We start from the raw sequence: 20,353 nt of genomic DNA on the forward strand, positions 1-20,353 counted from the left end.
GTATATTAATGTGGAGTTTGCATGTTCTCCCCGTGTTTGCGTGGGTTCCCTCCGGGTACTCCGGCTTCCTCCCACCGTCCAAAGACATGCAACTTGTGGGGATAGGTTAATTGGATAATTCAAATTGCCACTAGGTGTGAATGTGCGAGTGAATGTGAGTGCGAATGGTTGTCTGTCCCTGTGTGTTGGCCCTGTGACAGACTGGTTTTATTTTATCACCTTTTTTAATGGCAAATTTATTTTGCAGCAAAATGAGATTGTCAAACATATCAACACTGCTACTAAAACCTGCCATATATGTTGCCAGAAGTCAGTCTGCTATCAGTCTGATATCTGTCTGCAATTAAATGGGGTCAAGTTGGCAATTACATGCAGTATGTTTCAGATAATACAGCAATTAGCTGTGATAAATCACCAAATGTTGCTTAAATGTTGCTGTCTACATAGACAGAAGTTCACATTTAATTATTACTGGCTAGCAGTCAGTTAGGTTAACTTCTGTGAATTGTGCTCATTGACAAAACCTAATTCAGACTGTTGATTGTTAGCCATCTGTCTGGATTTATAAATTAGACTGTAGTTATTTGCAAACCATCAACAATTTGATTGCAGTCAGACCAAATAACTGTATCGATACTATATCGCCACGCAAAATACAGCGATACATCAGTAAGGTTTGTAAATGCAAGTTTCACAAGTAAAGTTCTTCTAATTTTGTGTGGTCTGATATGATGAAGTTTGCTTTAAAAACATTGGTTCTTGTCCTCATACATTGTGTTGTAGTATTTTGCATGTATTAGTTATGAAATGTTCCCAGTCAGTTAATTCAAGAACATGAAGACAATCCATTAAACTAAACACAAAAACAAAATGCCAGCTGAACCACAGAACTTGGTGGATTAGGGCAGTACTCCAGTTCAGCCTCCACTCATGAAATTTTAAATGCCACTGGATGCCATTGTAAATTGTATCTTTAAATAACATTAAAAAGAAATTTAATGCTGCAGCAAAGATGAACTGTAATTTTGATAGCATGTAGCTATCTATAATTCAGAGCTGGGGCTGTAATATTAGCTTAAGAGTGAACCCTTTGCATTTAAATAACATATTTGCAGGGGAAGTTTTGCATGTAGGTGCTCTTGCAGATAGTAAATGAACAGTGATGGGAATCAGTCAGCTGCACCGTGGACCATGTGTGCATGCGTCTTCCTTTCCTCTCATTCAGCTGTTTTAAAACGACACCTCCCCCCTCCTTCCCAAACCCTGCTCCCGCTCCGAGTGCAGTCATTTCTAGTGCAGAGAAATGTCCCTGGTGACACAGAGGGATGACGCAGGCTCTCTCTTCTTTCTGTTTCACCTCTCCCCCCCACTAACATCATCTTTTTCCTCTTTTGACTCGCTCTCCCATGCTTTTTTTTTTTTGCTCTGGCGCTCCCTCTTTCTCCATTTCCTCTTACTGTCTCCCTTTCCTCCTGCCTCTCCTCCTCCCTCTCTCTCATTCTGGCTCTCTCTCTCTCTCTCTCTCTCTCTGCTCCGGCACTGCAGTGCTGATTGTGATTGCACAGACACTCACACACACACACACACTCATTCACGCACGCACACACACAGAAGCGTAGCTGAGAGGCAAGGACTGCAGCAGCATGCACCAACCACGGCTGAGCTGCTCAGGGACTTGAGGAAGGAGAAGTGAGGAGAGAAAATAGTGGACTATCTCACACCAGCCTGCGTGTGCATCTTTGCAGCGGTAGGAACGATGCGTTTCAAGAGCGGACACCTTATGTTATCCGGCCTCCTCTGCACTGCCTCTGCATCCCATTCACCCTGCTCCTCCCACTCCAACTCTTCCTCCTCCTTGTGTCTACAGCATCATTAGACAGGACTACAGATTGACCGGGACTGGCGAGTGGTGGATGGTCAGGTTTTGCCCCGGCTGAAGGATTCTGCTATGCTACACACATATCACTGATGGTTGGATTGTAACTGACATTTGGAGCTAGACGATAACACGCTACCTGCGAGGAGTCTTGGATGTGCATGTCATTCTTTACCAGTGTTGTAATTGGCGCATTTCTTCTTTTTAGCCGGTTGTTTTTGCCATCTCTGAGACTGGCTAGCAGGCACTGCAGCATCAGGACCGCAACACCATGAATCGGTAGGGCATGAGGACCCAGGGGCAACCCGAAGGAAGGGCTTGAGTGTTTCCATTGCTACCATTGCTGCTGAGGTGCTTATCTTGATTTTTTTTCCCAGAAAAGTGTGCCTGGTGGGGGCTGGGGTGGGTGGTGACAGCACAGGTACCTAGGCCCCTGCAGAACAGAGCGGGTGGCTCTTACGTAGAGGAGGTAGGCAGGACGTCCTGTGGAAAAGGGGGGAAGAAGGGCTGGCTCGAGCATTGGGCTCCTGATAGTGGCTATTTTTGTCTCCTATAGTTCAGTGATTGGGACAGCGGGTGGAAGAGAAGATGCTTATGGCCCGAGACACAGCGCGGGATGAAGCTCAAAAGCTACACAGGAAGTGGCTGAAGCACCAGGCCTTTATGGCAGAACTGGCCCGCAATAAAGAATGGCTGGCCAAGATAGAACAGGTGAGTGGAGGTGATCGAGGGCTGTTTGTGGAAAAGTGGGGGAGGGATGGGGAGGTCAAAGAGGCAGAGCACGTGAGCCAAAGAGAGCACGTGACAAAGAAACAGTGTTGATGGTGGGTGTGGTGGCAGTAAAATCGAATAGGTGAAAGTGGGTGACATGTCATCACTCAGCTTGGGGACATCCTGAATTACATTGTCAAGGTTACATTGCTATAGTAGCTGTGCTGTTTTCAGATTCACAGGTGGTGTGATCCCTGTGGTTCTTTTGCCTCTTGATGCAGACGTTTGACCAGCCTGCTCAGTTATGGAGGTTACAGTGAATCATACAGAGGACATTTAAACATGTGCAGCAGTTATGGACACACATGCAGAAAGTGCAGACACTGTAACTTCCTTGTATGTACTAATTTTATGTGACACAAGTGATATAGGGTCAGTTCACATCATTTTTTTTTTGTTGCTCTGCTTTCCCATAATGCTTTGCTTTCCTGAAATCCTGACAGAGCAACATCCCATCCATACACAATGTTTTTCAGCTTAGATGGGCTCTAGCCCTGTACATTATTTTTCCCAATAGCACATTGAAATCTGCTGGTTTAAGCCACCGGTACATTATATATGACATTTCAAATGTTAGCAGTAAATACAAAAAAGTTTGAATAAACTGTAGTTTTGCACATATTTTAGGTGCAGTTTTTGTCTTGAGTACAGTATAACACTGTTTGATACTTAAATGATTTTATTGACTCTGACTCCATATGGACTGTGCATGTGTAGTGATGTCATTTAATGCATTCAGACTGATGACGATCCACAAACGCTGTGAACTGGTTGAATCAGGCAGTAGTTTGTCCCTCAAGCATCATATGAACATCAGCAAAATGTCATCCAGAAACTGCTGCAGTCTTCTAAGGGCTCCATTTTAAGTACTTTAATCACTATTTTTTCCATATTCTGAAAAAAAAGGAAGGTTAATGAGTGGATTTCTCATTTCTTATCATACAAAAACCATCATTACTTTGTCTCTTATTGTGTAACGGGTGTTCTGGCAGCAATGTTTTTGACTATTTGATGTCCACACCTAAATTTGAAAGGAAGAAACAGATGAGTTGCTTCTATCGGATTATGTGAATATAGTCATCTGCAGTAGAAATAAATAAATAAGAGAAATTCAGACATTTACATTTCAATATATTTTAGTCATTCATTTTTATTGAATGCATAAAGAAATTAATTGCTTTTTAATTATTAGACCTTTTTTGTAGGATATACTGAAATATTAGATATTCATAGGGTGACAGTGTAATCAATTATAAGCACAGCCCTTGCAGACAAATCTTACAATGGTATAATGAGGAAATCCTCATTAGCCATCTTGGTTGTCCATGTGTGAAATGCATTTTAAGGTTCATTGTGCTATAGTCTAGACCCTCAGACTGAGACAGACACCTTAGCGTAGTTCAATAATGATGTAAACTAACAAAAACATACTACGACTTAGGCTACGTCCACACTAGCCCGGATAGATTTGAAAACGGCGTTTTTGTCTGAAAACGCTTCGCGTCCACACTAGCGTTTTCAGTCGTTTTCACAGAGTTGCGCGTCCACATTGAAACGGCCCAAAACGCTTACGTTCCCGTCCTGCACATGCGCAAAAGCAAGTGAGAATTAAAGAATTTGAAGAAAAGCTATCTGGAGCATGTACAGACTGATATTAATCTTTTTTATTGCTGTCAAAATTGAGAGCAATCAAAACAACTGCTGTATAATGCCCTCCGCTATCTTTGTTTAATTGGTCACATGACTGCATCACAACTAAAATGCGTCATCGTTTTAGAAAGTTTGCGTTTTCGATTGTCTACACTGGGAATGTATGCGTTTTCAAGAGCGTTTTCAAAACGCTGTGTTTTTCCTTGAGGAAAACGCCATCTCAGTGTGGCCGGGAGGCCAAAACGAAGAGAAAACGATGCGTTTTCAAACGAAAACGCATTAGTGTGGACATAGCCTTACATTCCTAGTAATCAGACTTTTTGGAGATGTTGTTGATGCTGTGGACATCTTTTTGTTCCCAGGGATAGTTGGAGAATCCAAGCAGTCATGTACTGTGGTGTAGAAGTGCAGGACACTATTTTTTCTGATATTACCAGTTGAGCAGTGAACTACTGTAAAAATTTATTAGAACACCTGAGAAGTTTCTACAGAAAGACTCAATTAGTGTCACAACGCAACTCAAACGACTTAATGTTGTCAAATAGATACAACTTAGGAGTCGTTGTGGTATCTCTTTATTAGAAAGAAATTTGTATAACAGATTACAAGACAGACGTTGACAGCTACAGCATAACTGAGATCTCCCCATAGAAACCCTGTGTTGGACCTTTTGCTCTGTCAAATCTGTTTTGACCTTCACATTTACCTTTTTGGTTTGTATATTGTTCTGCCAAAACTGTACATTCAATCTTGACTTAGTGGGTTTAAGTCAGTGTTTCTAGCTAATAGTGAATGGTTCCAGCTTCTGGAAGGCAAACGCCTTTCTGCCACACCTCTTAATCTTTGAATTCAGGTGTTTTCAGTCCCATTTCCACAGGTGTATAAAATCAAGCATCTAGCCACGCAGCCTGCCTTTACAAGCATTTGTGAAAGAATGGGGCATTGAGTTAAGTGAATTCACTGAATTCAAGCACTTAATTTGAGAATTCATTATTAACTGTTAATGGTGCGGCAAATCATTTATTTAAACAGTGCAAAATCACAACAACATATTGTAAGCTAGACCCTACAATAATACATACAGAGAAAAACGCGACAGTCATATGACCCCTTTGAGCAAGCACTTTGGCGACAGTGGGAAGGAAAAACTCCCTTTTAACAGGAAGCAACCTCCGGCTGAACCAGGCTCAGGGAGGGGCGGGGCCATCTGCTGCGACCGGTTGGGGTGAGAGAAGGAATTTAGGAACCACATTTAATAACTCACCCACAGAGCAGCAGACCATGAAGTTGCCAACTTTCTGCTGACTCAGAGCCCCAAATCGGCGCTGGCGTTGACATCAACACAAAGACTGTGTGCCGGGAGTTTCTGTGGCAGAGCGGCACCTGTAGGTGTAATCCATAGGTACACACACAACAATTATTTGTATTTGTGCAGGAAACTTTGCAAACCTGTTAAAATTTAATGTCTCCTTTAATAACAATATTTGTCGTATTTGGTGATACCTAGTACACATAGTTTTGATAACTAAGATAAGTCTTTTAATCAATCTTTATGTATGCAAATGTGTTCTTTATTAGTGTAATGTCATTTGGCAGCTACACTGATAAATCATACAATAATAACACAATATATGCCTTCTGGTACTGCAGTAACTAGAATACAAATATTATGTTAAAAACAGCACTGAGGCAGTTAAAGGATTAGCCTGGACATGTCTCAGGACCTGCCACTGCAATGTTTTTGTTCATTTTTAATTATGCTTTCATGAGCTGCTTTACAGTACACAAGCTGGAGGTAGAACATAAAGTGAGATAGTTAAAACATACAGTAAAATCTTGAACCATTTTTGATCAGCTTACATTGCAGTTAAATTATATATTTCGTCCACCACTGGGATATAAAACTGTTACATTAGAATGAAGGAATACACTTGATGTTCTGCCAACAGAGTTTATATAAGGATGGATATAATTATTAAGGCACAAGCATTGGTTTACAATGTCCCTTTTTGAAGTCTTAATTTTAGCATTTTGGCTGTTGCCATCTTGTTTCTGTTGGAGCCAGCAAGGGGCCATATTTGGACGAGAGGCATACACGAAGCAATCCAAACATTTGGTCTTCTTACTTGTATCTTTAATAAGACTAGTTTTTTGTACCGTGGAGCTTATTTTTGCTGTAAAGTTGAGCATTTTTAACATAAGAATCGAAGGGGTTGACTCATTTTTGGAGTCGGCTTCAAGTGGTTATTTGAAGAACTGCAATTTATGTCTTGGCTTTATTTATTAGCCTTGTAGATTGCTGCTTGGTTCTGCCTATAATGTGAATCCACTTGTACCTCTAAAATGAAAACAGAATGAAATAGGATGCTGCTTTTCTTCCGAATCACTGCATTTGTTTTTAACCTTTCGTGCCAAACAGCAGAAAAACTGAAAGGACTGACACAGAGTGCAGAAGATGGCTGCTCCATAAAGACTGTCTAACATGTGCTAACTGCCTTGATTTCCTGTGTTCCCGACAGTGACAGTTTAATCTACCTCTTAATCTACCCCAATGCTATCTCTGTCATCACCTGAGAGACACAGAAAAAAGATGTTGCTGTGCTGGGACCGGAGAACTCTGCGTCCTTTTGGAAGGGTTCCTGTATCAGGCCTTACCTCTGTTCTCTCACATTACTTAATCAGCAGAGCCACAAAGATCCATGTCGGCTCATATATGTGGGTGGAACTGTGGGTGTTTCTCTTTTACAGTGGGAGGACTCCTAGCTGACCTTGTGCTTTGCCTTGCTGTGGGCTCAGGGGTCAGTGGATTGTAAACAAACCCTGTGGAAGTAACAAGCTGGAGAACATAGATCACTGAACAGACACAAATTAAGTAACTAAAAATGGATAGCTAACAAATTGGTTATCTGTGTTTTGCTCAAGGTTGGTACCCAGTATATTTTTGCAGTAAGTTGAGGTGAATATAGATTTGTTTATATCTCATATTCACAGACAGTGGACATTGATAATATACAAGTATTTCCATATTTAGCTGCTCTGTTTTTTTAACAATTGAGATCTAAGAGGGGAAAAATACTTGGACAAAATTAAAATAGCGTGGTACCTCACCGTGCCTGCTTCAGACATCTTAACATAAGTGATGGATGAATCTTTTTGCCTGCTTTACGTTCAAACTGCTTGGGTTGTTGAATCCAACATGGCGTGCTCGGACACAATGCTGTTTATATTAGTACGGCAAGTCAGAAGTACCAATAGTGTCCTTATCCTGTCTGTGGCTACTATTTTCAGGAATTGTGCACCTGTTGGGAACTGTATTCAGTGACAGATTACATATTTTTACATGATGAAAGACTGTTCCCCACTATGTGGACAGTAAGGTTTCTGACTGTAACAGAGTTATAAGCTACTATTCATCATTCATCGGTAGGATCAGTTTAATGCTCGTTTTGAGTCAAAGTTGTTAATAATAAGAATATTTAAGTACTTTGCTTGACATTGTCATAGACTGAATCAACTTCATAACCTACAGTTTAGTCACCAGCAACACACTCAACAACAAAAATCATAATTTAAAGAGCAGGTTCAACAGGAGTTTTGTGGAGTTCATGGGAAATACTGTTTTTGTTTGGACCATCCATTAATTAATTCCGGGCTTATATAAATAAATTTGGAATAATTTTATGAAGAGTTGGCTTTTTAACCTATCATCAGCATAGTTATTGTTATGTTATTTTGTTACCTACTAACATATAAAGTAGTGTTGCTGATAAATCATTGTGGCAGTGGCATGTGACTTTACAGAAAGGCAAGCAGAGACCACTTGCCCCAGCTCCCAAACACACATACAGAAACATCTTCCACGACTATTTAAGTTGGATCAGATTCAAACATACCATTTGTGCTGCCTGCCTTTCTGCAGTCCTTCCTCGCTGAAGAATTGTAAAGTGTTATTACTTATCTAGATAAATAAATATCTAGTATTTTATTAAAAATTGTACCCTATTGGCTGACAGCGACAATGGGTGGAAGAATTTTTCAAACCATATATTTAGGAAAAGAAGCAATAAAAGATCATGACAGCACCTCAGCAGTGTTGGGGAGTAATGGGATACATGTACCAGCGTTACGTATTTAAAATACAAAATATGAGTAACTGTATTCCATTACAGTTACTTTGTTGAAATAAAAGGATTACACGGCGGTCTTTTCCTGTTTCGTATGTTAGGCTGTCCCCTCTCTGTTTTTGGTAATTCCACGCCAGTGGAAACCCAAACAAAACACGCAATAAGAGGCTATAATGCCTGTGTCTCAATCTTACGGCCCATGTCACCTCTACTTGCGGCCCGCATAGCGACATAAAGAAATATTGTTTAAAATTATTATTCAAAAAAATATTTAATATGAAGGCAATATGAGCAGAGTGTTACAGACATAGCCCTATACCCGTTATGTGCAAAAAAAGGAGAACTGAACAATACGAGTTGTCATCGACCAGAAATGGGAGATGGAAGCATGTAAATATAATAAAAACCACTGCAGCCAAAAAGAGTGCCTGACGAGCCCAGTTGTAAGTAAGCTGTTAAGACTCGACTCGCTGTACACTGTTCTCGTTTCCTCGCACAATAGTTCTTGGCAGCCTTCACGCTTCTCTCTGTCTCTCGCTAGCAAAGTTGACCCAGACAACAAAGTAAAGCTAGTTTTCGGCTACAAGCCCAAACCCGACGTATTAGCCAGAGGTCCCTTTAGTACGGTTTGGAGCTGCGGACCTTTTTTATATATGTAAGACTAGAAGACTATACGGAACAGTTTTATATACGAGATCACAGCAAAAAGTGCAGCCTTATCTAATGTCCACCCTACTGTTACTCATTTTATATTAAGATTTAAAAATCCAGTTGGTATTGGTATGGCGAGTAGCCTTCAGTAATAGTAATAAATCACACAGCAATAGTACATTCATGTAGTTGTAAAAAGCATGACAATATATTAAGTAATCCAAAGTATTCAGAATACGTTACTCTCATTGAGTAACGTAACGGAATACGTTACAAAATACATTTTGGGGCATGTATTCAGTAATCTGTAGTGGAATACATTTTAAAAGTAGCCTTCCCAACACTGCACCTCAGTACACATAAAACTGTGTTATTGGAAAACTGTGCATAAAATATCAAAAGTAAAAATAATTATTCTGCAGAAAAGTGTTCCCCATCAGTGTTAAATGGAATACTGCTGCATATTTTAACTATTAATTAATTTCATATTTTTTAACTATGTTATAATCTTAATCATCATCATCATATCCTGTAAATCGTTTTTGTAGTGGCTGTCCTTTGAGGACCATATATCTCTAAAGAAGTTGTTCATTAGCTCAGAAACAGGCGATTTGAAAATAAAAGTGCATTAAGATATATTAATAACAAAAGAAAATCTGCTAAATTAATGAGCTTGAGGAGTTTGTGACATGGTTTACTGTCAATATCTACAGGTGGATTAAAAAGTGTTAATGAAAAATGAAGGTGGAGTGTTGGCAAAATAGCTGGTTAACCACTTTACATTCAGTCAAGTGATTTCTCATAGATGTTATTCTGAAAGTGCTGCTGTGCCTGCACTGATTAGCTTGCCTGTTTTTTAGACCAGATGCCTTCCCCTCTTCATTATCATCAGAAGTGTCTTAGCTAATGTACTAAAGGAATTGTTAATCTCAGTCTTCTTTACATCACACGTGTTGGTCAAAGTGGTTAGCAAGAAGAAACTCATCTGTTACGATGCTAAGTAACAGAAGCTTGTTTACTTGCTAATGCTAGTTGTGTTTCAGCAAAAAGTGCTGGTCATAGCTGATTTCAGAGCAGTGGAAAGAGAGCCAGTGGCAGCTTCCCACTCATGATGGCCTCCCATCAGTTTACCATTAAAGACTAGAGGTTTATCCACCCAGCTCATGTCACTGTTAAGGAGACTGACATGCCTGTGAAACAAAGACAGCCACAGTTTCCTATGAGCACAACACAAGCCAAGTGTCGAGCTTTCCAACTGCAGCCATGAGATGGCAGTAATGTAAAGAATGGATCTAAACAGGCCAAAAGCTTTATGAAAGCACTGCCTGAGGATAAAGGAGAGACTGCATTACGTTCTTTTTAAATGATGTCTAATTTTAGATTTGACAAGTAAGCACTGCTTGCCTTGATTGTCCTGAAGGAAGCCTGTGGCTGGTGGTTTCATTTGACCAAGAAACATTTTATCCAAGATCAAGAGTTAAACAATATTTCATACGCATTTATTTAATAGCACAGTGTTTAATAACCAAATGTCAACAATGATTCTGTAGACTGTTTACTGACAGCTGGGCGGTCAAGTAGGTCTCATGCCGTACAATTTCAATTTTTAACTGGGTGCCTATTCTGCTTTGCAGTAGAAACTTTGTGGCCAAATTGTTTCTGTCGCTGCTAAAAACACCTGTTCCCACTGAGTATCATGGTATCTTTGATAGTTTTGGTTCTCTAGCTCTGTGAAAGAGTTATATGAGGCCCTCCCACATTGGAAGCCTAGCACAGAAGCAGCAAGTCTAGAAATTAAGCTAAGGTTTAATTTTAAAAAAGAAAAAAGACAACAACAACAGACACATGTCCTCTATTGGTCACAAGTTATTTTTGTCATCCTCCATCTGTTTTTACTGTTCTTGAATTTAGCAACAGAGTCCCTTCCAGCTTGTAATGTTTTTTTGGCAAGCTAGCATTACCCAACATCCTGTTTGGCCTTATACTTTTGTAAATATGCAAATATTAGTGTCATCAAGATTTTCATTTTTCACAGATGTTTATATGTTGATGTTGTGATTTACAGATTGTCTTAGCCAAATTTTGACACCATGATTAGAACTGTCACATTGTGTCTTCTGTTTGCTCAATGATATTTGAAAAAATTATATGCTTCCCATCACTGTTGCATACTAGTATCTACTTTAGTATAGTGTTTATTAGCCTTTGCACGACTTCACTTTTACTTCTTAGCATTATGTCACTTTGTAATGAATTCATAAATTTGTTAATCACATTTCAGTTTGACAGGTTCAACATAGCCATGCTTCTTGTTTCTGTAGCTGACTCAACAAAACCTCAAAACCCGGTCAGAGTTGACTGGGATCACATTGGTGGTTATCAGTATTCCTTGTTAAGCTAGGCTTCAGACTCTGCTAACTTAATCTATTTATTTTACCCCTCATTGTGCACTCAGTTCTGCTGTTTTAGGGCTCTACAAACTATAAACTTGCTACAGATAATTATCAAAAACTACTAAGTCCATTCAGGATAACACTGTTACATGGCATAATGGAGAAGATCTGGAATAGCGTAAATTTTTGGTTACTGACTAAATATTCTTACTAATAAACAGCCTCCTAAAATCCATCCATTTACTTATTGTTTTTAGGGCTACATGGGGGCTTCATTAGGGATTATTAAAGTATTAATATTATTATTAAAGTATTCTGATCCTGATTGAGCCTAAATGAGCCTGGACAGGTCACCAGTGTATATTTCAGACAGACACACACTCACAATCTACTAAATCTAAAGACCCAGTGTACATCCAATTAAGAATCATCAGTTACCTTAAAAAGCTTGTCTGAACTGCATGAGGAAGCCAGACTACTTGGAGAGAACCTGTGCAGGTAAAAGGGAGAAACTCCATGCAGAAGACAGACCGAGTCAAACAGGAGGTTTAAACCAGGAACCTTCCGGTAACAGTCAGACTAATAGGTTTACTAAACTATGTTTCATCAGTTGCATTTCAACCAATGTAAAACACTCTTGGCTTACAGAGTTTGCACGGCATGGTATTATTCAGTGGTATTACCAACATACAGCTTACCTGGATGAGTGTATTAAACATACTCTCTCAGGAAAGAATATTTATTTTGCTTAGAACATATTTCCAGGATAAAAGTAGGTGAAAATGTGGAAAATGTGAAAGTCTGAATGGAACCTCGGGAATGTTCCAGATGAGGTTGTGTTTTTAACATAAGCCAATGAAAGATCATCAAACTGACTGTACTGACTGTTATTCTATCTGATAAAAAACCTACCAATAGGCACTAATTCATTTTCTGGCTTCTGTTCTGTTTGCTCGCTATTTGTAAAATAGATTTGAGAGGCATGTATAATCTTGTGTCAACCCTACATGCTCTTTACACTTTTATATCTGTACTACACTGGTTCATTTGATCCAAGTCAAAGGCTTGCACATGCAGGGAGCCGGTTTGGCTCTGTGGGTGAGCTGGTGACCATATGCCACACAAATGGAGTGCAGCGGCCTGGGTTTGGGTTTGATGCGTGGCCCTTTTCTGCATGTCTTCCCCTTGTTTATCTCCCTGTTTTCTTGCCTGGTCAACATGGCCAAGCTTTCTTTGCTTTACCTGGATTCACAAAACCTAAAAGTGGCTTAAAGCCATGCTTTTAAACCAGGCTTGCTGCCTCAGGATTTGCGCACTGTCACATGTACAGTAAGTGGGCATTTGACATGTCATTTCACTCTTCCTGTGCACAAAATTGACAGATTGAATGTTGTCTGCTACACTGAGTGAAATCGCTAGAGAAAATTGAATAAAAAACATAAAAAATAAAAGGCAATAAGAGTTTTGTTCCTGCAAATACATCAGTTAGTGATGTTGCAAAAGAACCATTAATCTTCTGAATTATTGAGTTAATATATTTATTTTATGACTTGTGACTGCTGTTCACCAGTCCATTACAGATCTAAAACTTGAAACATATTTAGACATTTAGGACTTCTCAGTCCATTCCTGTGTGGCATTTTCCATGGCCTATTGAAGGAAATGTGGCAATCACTTCTTTCTGTTGCCAGATTAAGGTGAAACTAATATTGTTTATGTTCTTTGTCACAAGTCACCAACTAATAGACTAGTTAGCTACACTACAGGAAGCAGATTAGAGCTATACATTAGGAAAACATACAGTTTGCATGTTGTAAATTTACCGCATGACTTTATTCCTCCTGAGGTATGAAGCATATGAACCGACACAGAAAACAGCAAAAATCCTGAACATAACCAGCTCCAGACTGGGTCTTGTGTACAGCACAAGTTACTATGGTGATCTTGCTAGATTAAAAGAAACCACATATATGGCAAAGACAATTCTGGCTTTAGGGTCTACACACCTATCAAGCCAGTAACGTGTTTTGTAATACATCCATCAAACTGCTTTGTGTTAGCACCTCTAACTCTTTTACGGATACAGAGCGCACCTTTTTAGTCTGTATGGATACACATGTTCTATACATGCACAGCAGATTTCTTTCCAAAGGAAGACGTGATCTTCTTTGCCCAATATTTGGACAAATTATTGCATTTTTCTGTGTATTTGTGCTGACACAAATATTCAAATTAACTCAATCATTCTTCATATTGTATTCTCTAGCAAGGTTTCTCCATATGGAAACACCACTAGCCCCTTTAACTAAGTAATCATCCAAGTCTTGACCTTTTTTCTAATTATTTACCTATTTTAGAGGTCGAGGGCGTCAAACTCAATTTTACAAATGGCAACAGTGGAAAGTGAAAATCACATTAAAGCCCATCTCAGCCTCGCCTCTCAAACCTTATCTCAAAAGCCACTGAGCCATCACTCTGATGTACTCATTTCTAACCCTGTCCATCCTGGTCACTCGCAGTGAAAATCTTAACATCTTCCACTCTGCCACCTCCAGTCTTTTAGTCAGTGCCACCATCTCCAAACGTCTACCTTACAATAAAAAGCGCATTGAGGCGACTGTTGTTGTGATTTGGCGCTGTGTAAATAAAACTGAATTGAATTGAATAGTGATGATTTGCTGCACCATTAACAGTTAATAATGGAATCTCAAATTAAGTGCTTGAATTCCGTGAATTGCCGCTTGTAGGGTCTACCTTACAATATAAAGTGCCTTGAGGTGACTGTTGAACAGAATAACAAATCTTTGTTTTTGTTCTCGCGTATGTTTCTTCTAGTCTTACATAATCTGTTTTACTGGCCTGAGCATGACATGTGGAAAATGTGTTGATACAGTGGGCAGACTGGCCAAAATTCATGCACTTTTTAGCCACAATTGTACAATAAGTAATTTTTTAAAGCTTCATTAGCAGAAAGGGCAGATAATAGTCCAAGTTGCGGAGCAGAAGAGTGTATTCACACCTACAGTGCATCGATCTGTGCGGTGTGAATACAGTGTTGTTTTTGCAAGTGGAACGAAACAAGCTCTTTAATCCCACCCACTTTTTAATTATGCTGCATCAGCTTTAAATGGAAGCCTGCAGAATTTGGCAACACAATGCTGCGTGATTTATTTGTGGTAGCCATTAAAATATGGTACTATGTCAGCCATGATGGCCTCCAAAAATTCACTTCACAGATACCCTTTGGATCCGACTGTGCCTGGGCTGTATGTACCATAAACCTTTGATTCTTTCTCCTCTCGATTCCCTTCTTCCTTTAGTCTGCCTTTTCTCATCTCCTTTGTCCACCCCCTCTCTGATTTCTTCTCCTTCTGCCTCACTCTGTGTGTCAGTAAAGCCAAGAGAAAAGAGAGTGAGAAAGACCTGCTTTCTGCTGGCTCTGCATTATGAGAGGGAGAGCGAGGGATGTGAGCGAGTGAGCGCTAGCAGCAGTTTAGCAGACTGTGCCAAGAGAAGGAATGCAGCACTGCATTATGAAAGCCATAGGATATAGGTCCAACTCTGTGAAAGATAAATGAGAGAAGCAGGATTTAGAAGATGCACCCCACCATACACATGGCTGATGTGATAATAGGACAGAAGTAAATAAGGAATGCATCATCCACAGCAAGCCAGAACAGGACGTTAAAGTGCAGCATTTTCTGTTGCTTCAAATCACGAAGGAGTACCTTGTCATAGAAGGAAAACACCTCCTACTCCCCTAAGTCTCACTGTAGTTGGAGACTGGTAATTATCTATTCTAGGGAAGAACTGACACAAAGGGAAGCACCACAAGCTTTGATCTCATTGAATCTCCTCATCCAGATCATGTCATGAACAGAGCTCAAAGATTTAGGGGAGAGAAGAGGAGTATGAGCGAAGGGCAGAACGGGGGTTTATCAGACTTGCCATATACCATTTTTAGGTCAGCCCGAGGCCAAACTTTGCTCCGTACACCTGCCTCTCTGCAAGCAGGGGGCTGCAGCCTTGGCGTGGAGCTCTGTCGTGCTGAGCTATTTTGGGGACAAAACCGAATTTAGCCACTCACTTTCTATCTGTTGTTCTCCCAGCTCCTTCCTGAAATACAAGAATGCATACAGACTTGGAAAAAAGATCTTTAGGTTTGTAGCTTAGTGTGTTTCTTCAATTCAAAATATTCATTTGGTGAAATGAATCAATAAAAGGTTCATGAAAAAAATGCTTTGAAAAAAGAAAGTTGCTTTAAATACATGTCGAGTTTAACAAAGTGGTTGACCGGTGACTGAGGCGACTGTTGTCGTGATTTGGCGACGTATAAATAAAATTGACCTGAATTGAATTGACAGTTGTTTGCAGCATCGTGCAACTTATAGATTTCTGGTAGCAAGCAAGGCGAACCGTAGGAACCGTCCATTGAAGCAAAGCCTGACATTAAAGGAGTGCAAGAGCGAGAAGCAACAAAATCACTCAGCCAGATAATGACAGTGCCACACATAATGTAATTTTAATAAAAAAATTTCACGACTATGCACCGTTCTCTGAAAACCTACCCTAACACTTGCACGTTCTTTCTGCAGGAAGGTCAGGAGCTGATCCAGGAGAAACCTGAGCTCCGTTCAGTGGTGCAGCAGAAGCTGGAGGAAATTAGGGAATGCTGGTCTGACCTGGAGACCACGACCAAGGCCAAGGCCCGCCAGCTCTTTGAAAATAACAAACCCGAGCCGGCAGTGAAGAGCTACTCAGACCTAGACAACCAGCTCTCCCACCTGGAGCAGCAGCCCCCCCAGCTGGAACAGGCGCACCACCTGCCAACCTTCAATGAACAGCTCCAGAAATTTCAGGCAAGTCTCAAGGCCCTCCTCTAGGTCTGAACATGTCTCTTAAACCAGCGCAACATAAAATTCAAACAAATGTTTTTAACATATCAAGAAAGCTGTAATTAATTATTATTGGTTAACACCACCTTGCATGTAGGTGCATATTTCCACTGAAGTGTGGAACCTTCATGTATAGTTTGGCTTAAATTGCAACATTTTTCTGTATAGTTGAAAATTTTCAATAAATAGCCCACAGCGGCCCCTGTAGTGGCATGATCTCAAACATGGGGTTCAGAGGCATTCAAAAATGCAGCAAACCTGTTGTATAACCCTGAAATGTTCTGTTAGGGAAACAGCTGATGTGCTGTGTTTGTCCATCCTTCATATGGTTGTCACATGACCTTTCCTTTCTATCCGGTGAAGGCTATGGAGTCTCAGATAGGGGAATTTTACAAGGATGTGGGAGAGCTTGGAAGCTTACAGGGGCTCTGCCTACCCCAGCGAGGGCTGATGGCAGGTGACAAGGAGGTCGGCGAGCAGTCAGGCGAAGTGGAGACCCGTATAGTCCGCCTCATCGAGCCCCTGAAGGAGCGACGCCGCATCCTGCTGGCTTCCAAAGAGATGCATCAAGTCGCCCAGGACCTGGAGGATGAGATAGTGAGTCGTCCGAGTCCCTCTTCCTCTTGTTTCATATATTTTGTTTTAAATTTAAACACTGCTCATAAAATGTGCCAGTATGGTTGTTACAACATCATCACACATCATTGATTTTTCAGATTCAGAATTTGCAAAGTGAATATATCATGTCTTTGCCATCGCTTACGCGTTTGGTCTACGTTTGATCATAAACGTGCCTTCTGAAATATTTAATAACCCCACTGTGGTTGTTTGCCAGCTGTGGATTCAGGAGAGGCTTCCCTCGGCTACTTGTAAGGAATATGGAAACAACCTCCAGAGCGTACAGCAGTATATCAAAAAGAACCAGGTAAGTCAGAGATGACTTTTGGCCATGGTCAGCTGAAATGTAATCTACACTCTGATAAGTCTGAGAACTTTCTCATCGGTTCTGTAGGCACTCCAGAGGGAGCTGACAGGGCGGCGGGCTCGTGTTGAGGAGGTTCTTGATCGAGCAGGAATCATTGCTTCACTGAGAACTCCTGAGGTGGAATTTGTACGTGAGGGGGCGGGACATGTACGCCAGCTGTGGGAGGTGCTGCAGCTGGAAACGGAGAGGAAGTCTGTGTTGCTGGAAGCTGCGCTACAGGCTCAGCAGTACTACAGCGAAGCAGCTAAAGTGGAATCCTGGCTGTCAGGACAGAAGCTCAACCTGGCCAGCGAAGAAAAAGGCACAGTATGTACCTCTGTAATATTCACACTGCTCTTTACTGCCATAGGTCATCATCAAAGTGATCAGGGTGTTTTATTTTTCAGGATGAGGCGAGCACTCTACAACTTCTGAAGACCCACCTGGCTCTGGAGCAAACCGTGGAGACATATGCAGAGACCGTGGGCATGTTATCTCAGCAATGCCAGCATCTACTGGAACTGGGACACCCAGACAGGTGTGCCATAACCCCTGCAGATTATCCTAAATTTCTTTTCCACATTCAAAGTACCAAAGTTTAACGGAAAATTGTTTTGAAATTCTAATTGTATTCCTTTGATTTGTCTTAACTTTCAACAGTGAGCAGATCACCAAGCAGCAGTCCCACATAGACCGCCTCTATGTGTCTCTGAAGGACATGGTGGAACACAGAAAGACCAAGCTGGAGCAGCAGTACTGGCTCTACCAGCTCAACAAGGAAGTAGAGGAGTTAGAGAAGTGGATCACTGAGCGTGAAGCAGTGGCCAGTTCCACTGAGCTAGGCCAGGACCTCGAGGATGTCACGGTCAGTATATCAACAAGGTTTTAGCGTCTAGTCAAACAACAGGAACACATGAAGTGTTCTAGTCTCAGTCAATTCTGAGCCCAAACTTTGAACCATGGTCCTATAAGTAAGTAAATAGACATTATTCACATCCACTTGCATTTTGAATTTAAAAATTAAACCAAATCATTTATGTTTTTAACATGAGAGGTTTAAACAAGGTTTTTAACTAAACAAGGGAAATATACACAAAGTCCCAAAGTAGTTGAGCAGAAGACCTGCCTGGATGATGGAATGTCTTTATTTACCTTACAGGAAAAAAATTAGCACACAAGCTTTTGACAGGGAGTTAAAATATGCATGTGTTGTTTGTAGATAGATTTTATTGCCAAAAGTATTTGCTCGTCTGCTTTCACATGCATACGAACTTCAGTGACATCCCATTCATGATCCATACAGTTTAAAATGATGTCGGCCCACCCTTTGCAGCTATACCAGCTTCAACTCTTCTGGGAATGCTTTCCATAAGGTGTAGGAGAGTTTATGGGAATTTTTACTATCCTTCCAGAAGCACATTTGTGAGGTCAGACAAAGATGTTGGACGAGACGGCCTGGTTCGTAGTCTCCACTCTAATTCATCCCCATGGTGTTCTGTCGGGTTGATGTCATGATTCTTTACAGGCCAGTCAAATTCTTCCACACCAAACTCTTCATCCATGTCTTTATGGGCCTTTATAACAGGGGTCTCCAACTCCAGGCCTCGAGGGCCGGTGTCCTGCAGGTTTTAGATATAACTGTGGGTCAACACACCTGAGTCACATGATTAGTTCGTTACCAGGCCTCTGGAGAACTTCAGGACATGTTGAGGAGGTCATTTAGCCATTTGAATCAGCTGTGTTGGACCAAGGAAACATCTAAAACCTGCAGGACACCGGCCCTCGAGGCCTGGAGTTGGAGACCCCTGCTTTATAGTCATGTTGGAACAGGGAGGGGCGTCTCCAAACTCTTTCTGAAAGCTCCTGATAGACAACACCATAATCACCCCTCCACCAAACTTTACAATTAGTAGAAACCATCAGACAAGTACCGTTCTCCTGGCAACCACCAAACCCAGACTTGTTAGATAGAAAACCATGATTTGTCACTCCAGAGAACATATCTCCACTGCTCTAGAGTCCAGTGGCGGTGTGCTTTACACCACTGCATTGCTCTGGGTGATGTAGGGCTGCAGCTGCTCGGTCATAGAAACCCATTCCATGAAACTCTCTACACACTGTTGTTGAGCTAATCTGAAGGCCACATGAAGTTTGGAGCTCTGTAGCGATTGACTCTGCAGAAAGTTGATGAGCTCTACGTACTGTGCACCTCTGCTGACCCTGTTCTGGGATCTTACCACTTAGCTGCTTCATTCGTTGTTCCCTTTCGCTGACTGTGGATTATTAAGTAGCAAGAAAATTATGGGCTCAAATTGTGGTCATAAATATTTTGTACTTGTAAATCAGTTTTTGATTTACAAATTTGTGATTGACATGACATTGACCAATCAGATGAAAGGAAGAAAAATGGGGTCAAAATTCATACTTGTAACTTGAAACTTGAGTGCAGAGTTTCACATGTAGTTTTTGGCCACACACAAATCTTTTTTACACACACACAAATTCTTTTTACACATACAAATCCTGATTTACAAGTACAAAATATTTATGACCACAATTTGAGCCCATAGAAAATTTCACAACTGCACAGGTGGCATCCTAATGCAGTACCATACGGGAATTCACTGAGCTCCTGAGCTCCCATTCTTTCTCTGATTTTTGTAGAAGCACGCTGCATGCCTGGGTGCTTAATTTTATACACCTGTGGCCATGAAAGTTATTGGAACATCAGAATTCAATGATTTGGATGGTTGGGTGAATACTTATACAGTGTATACCATAAAGGAGACAGATGTATATTGTATTTCAACTTTGATCTCTCTTGGCTGACTACCACATGTTTGTCCACCAGCAGCCATGGCCATAGCTAGGATCATACGCTTGAATTGGGAGGGGTAAGAAAGCAAACTCAGTGGACTTCAATCTGCAATTTACTGACATCTTGTGGTGAAAACTTTACACCGTGTAACTTTCATTTGAGTTTGGAAAATTAATCAGCACAACAGCACCACCCACCTCTTTTTCATGTG

The 20,353-nt window shown here is 40.9% G+C and overlaps 1 protein-coding gene across 3 annotated transcripts in view; it reads left to right on the top strand.

The window, feature by feature from the left end:
* Positions 1-1,432: 1,432 nt before the first annotated feature.
* The window catches only part of sptbn4a (spectrin, beta, non-erythrocytic 4a), a 32,160-nt gene continuing 13,239 nt past the window's right edge, over positions 1,433-20,353 (top strand). The window contains exons 1-8 of one of the 3 annotated variants that reach the window (XM_005454585.4): positions 1,433-2,345; positions 2,433-2,587; positions 16,061-16,324; positions 16,724-16,957; positions 17,196-17,285; positions 17,373-17,651; positions 17,732-17,862; positions 17,985-18,189. In XM_005454585.4, the coding sequence (XP_005454642.1) occupies positions 2,465-2,587; positions 16,061-16,324; positions 16,724-16,957; positions 17,196-17,285; positions 17,373-17,651; positions 17,732-17,862; positions 17,985-18,189 (1,326 nt within the window). In that variant the 5' untranslated portion in view covers positions 1,433-2,345; positions 2,433-2,464. Of the gene's footprint in view, positions 2,588-16,060; positions 16,325-16,723; positions 16,958-17,195; positions 17,286-17,372; positions 17,652-17,731; positions 17,863-17,984; positions 18,190-20,353 lie in introns of all 3 variants that reach the window. The other 2 variants (XM_005454586.4, XM_025910890.1) reach the window with 2 other exon arrangements.

This window comes from Oreochromis niloticus, linkage group LG10 (genome assembly GCF_001858045.2).
Source record: "Oreochromis niloticus isolate F11D_XX linkage group LG10, O_niloticus_UMD_NMBU, whole genome shotgun sequence".
Classification (NCBI taxonomy): Eukaryota; Metazoa; Chordata; class Actinopteri; order Cichliformes; family Cichlidae; genus Oreochromis; species Oreochromis niloticus.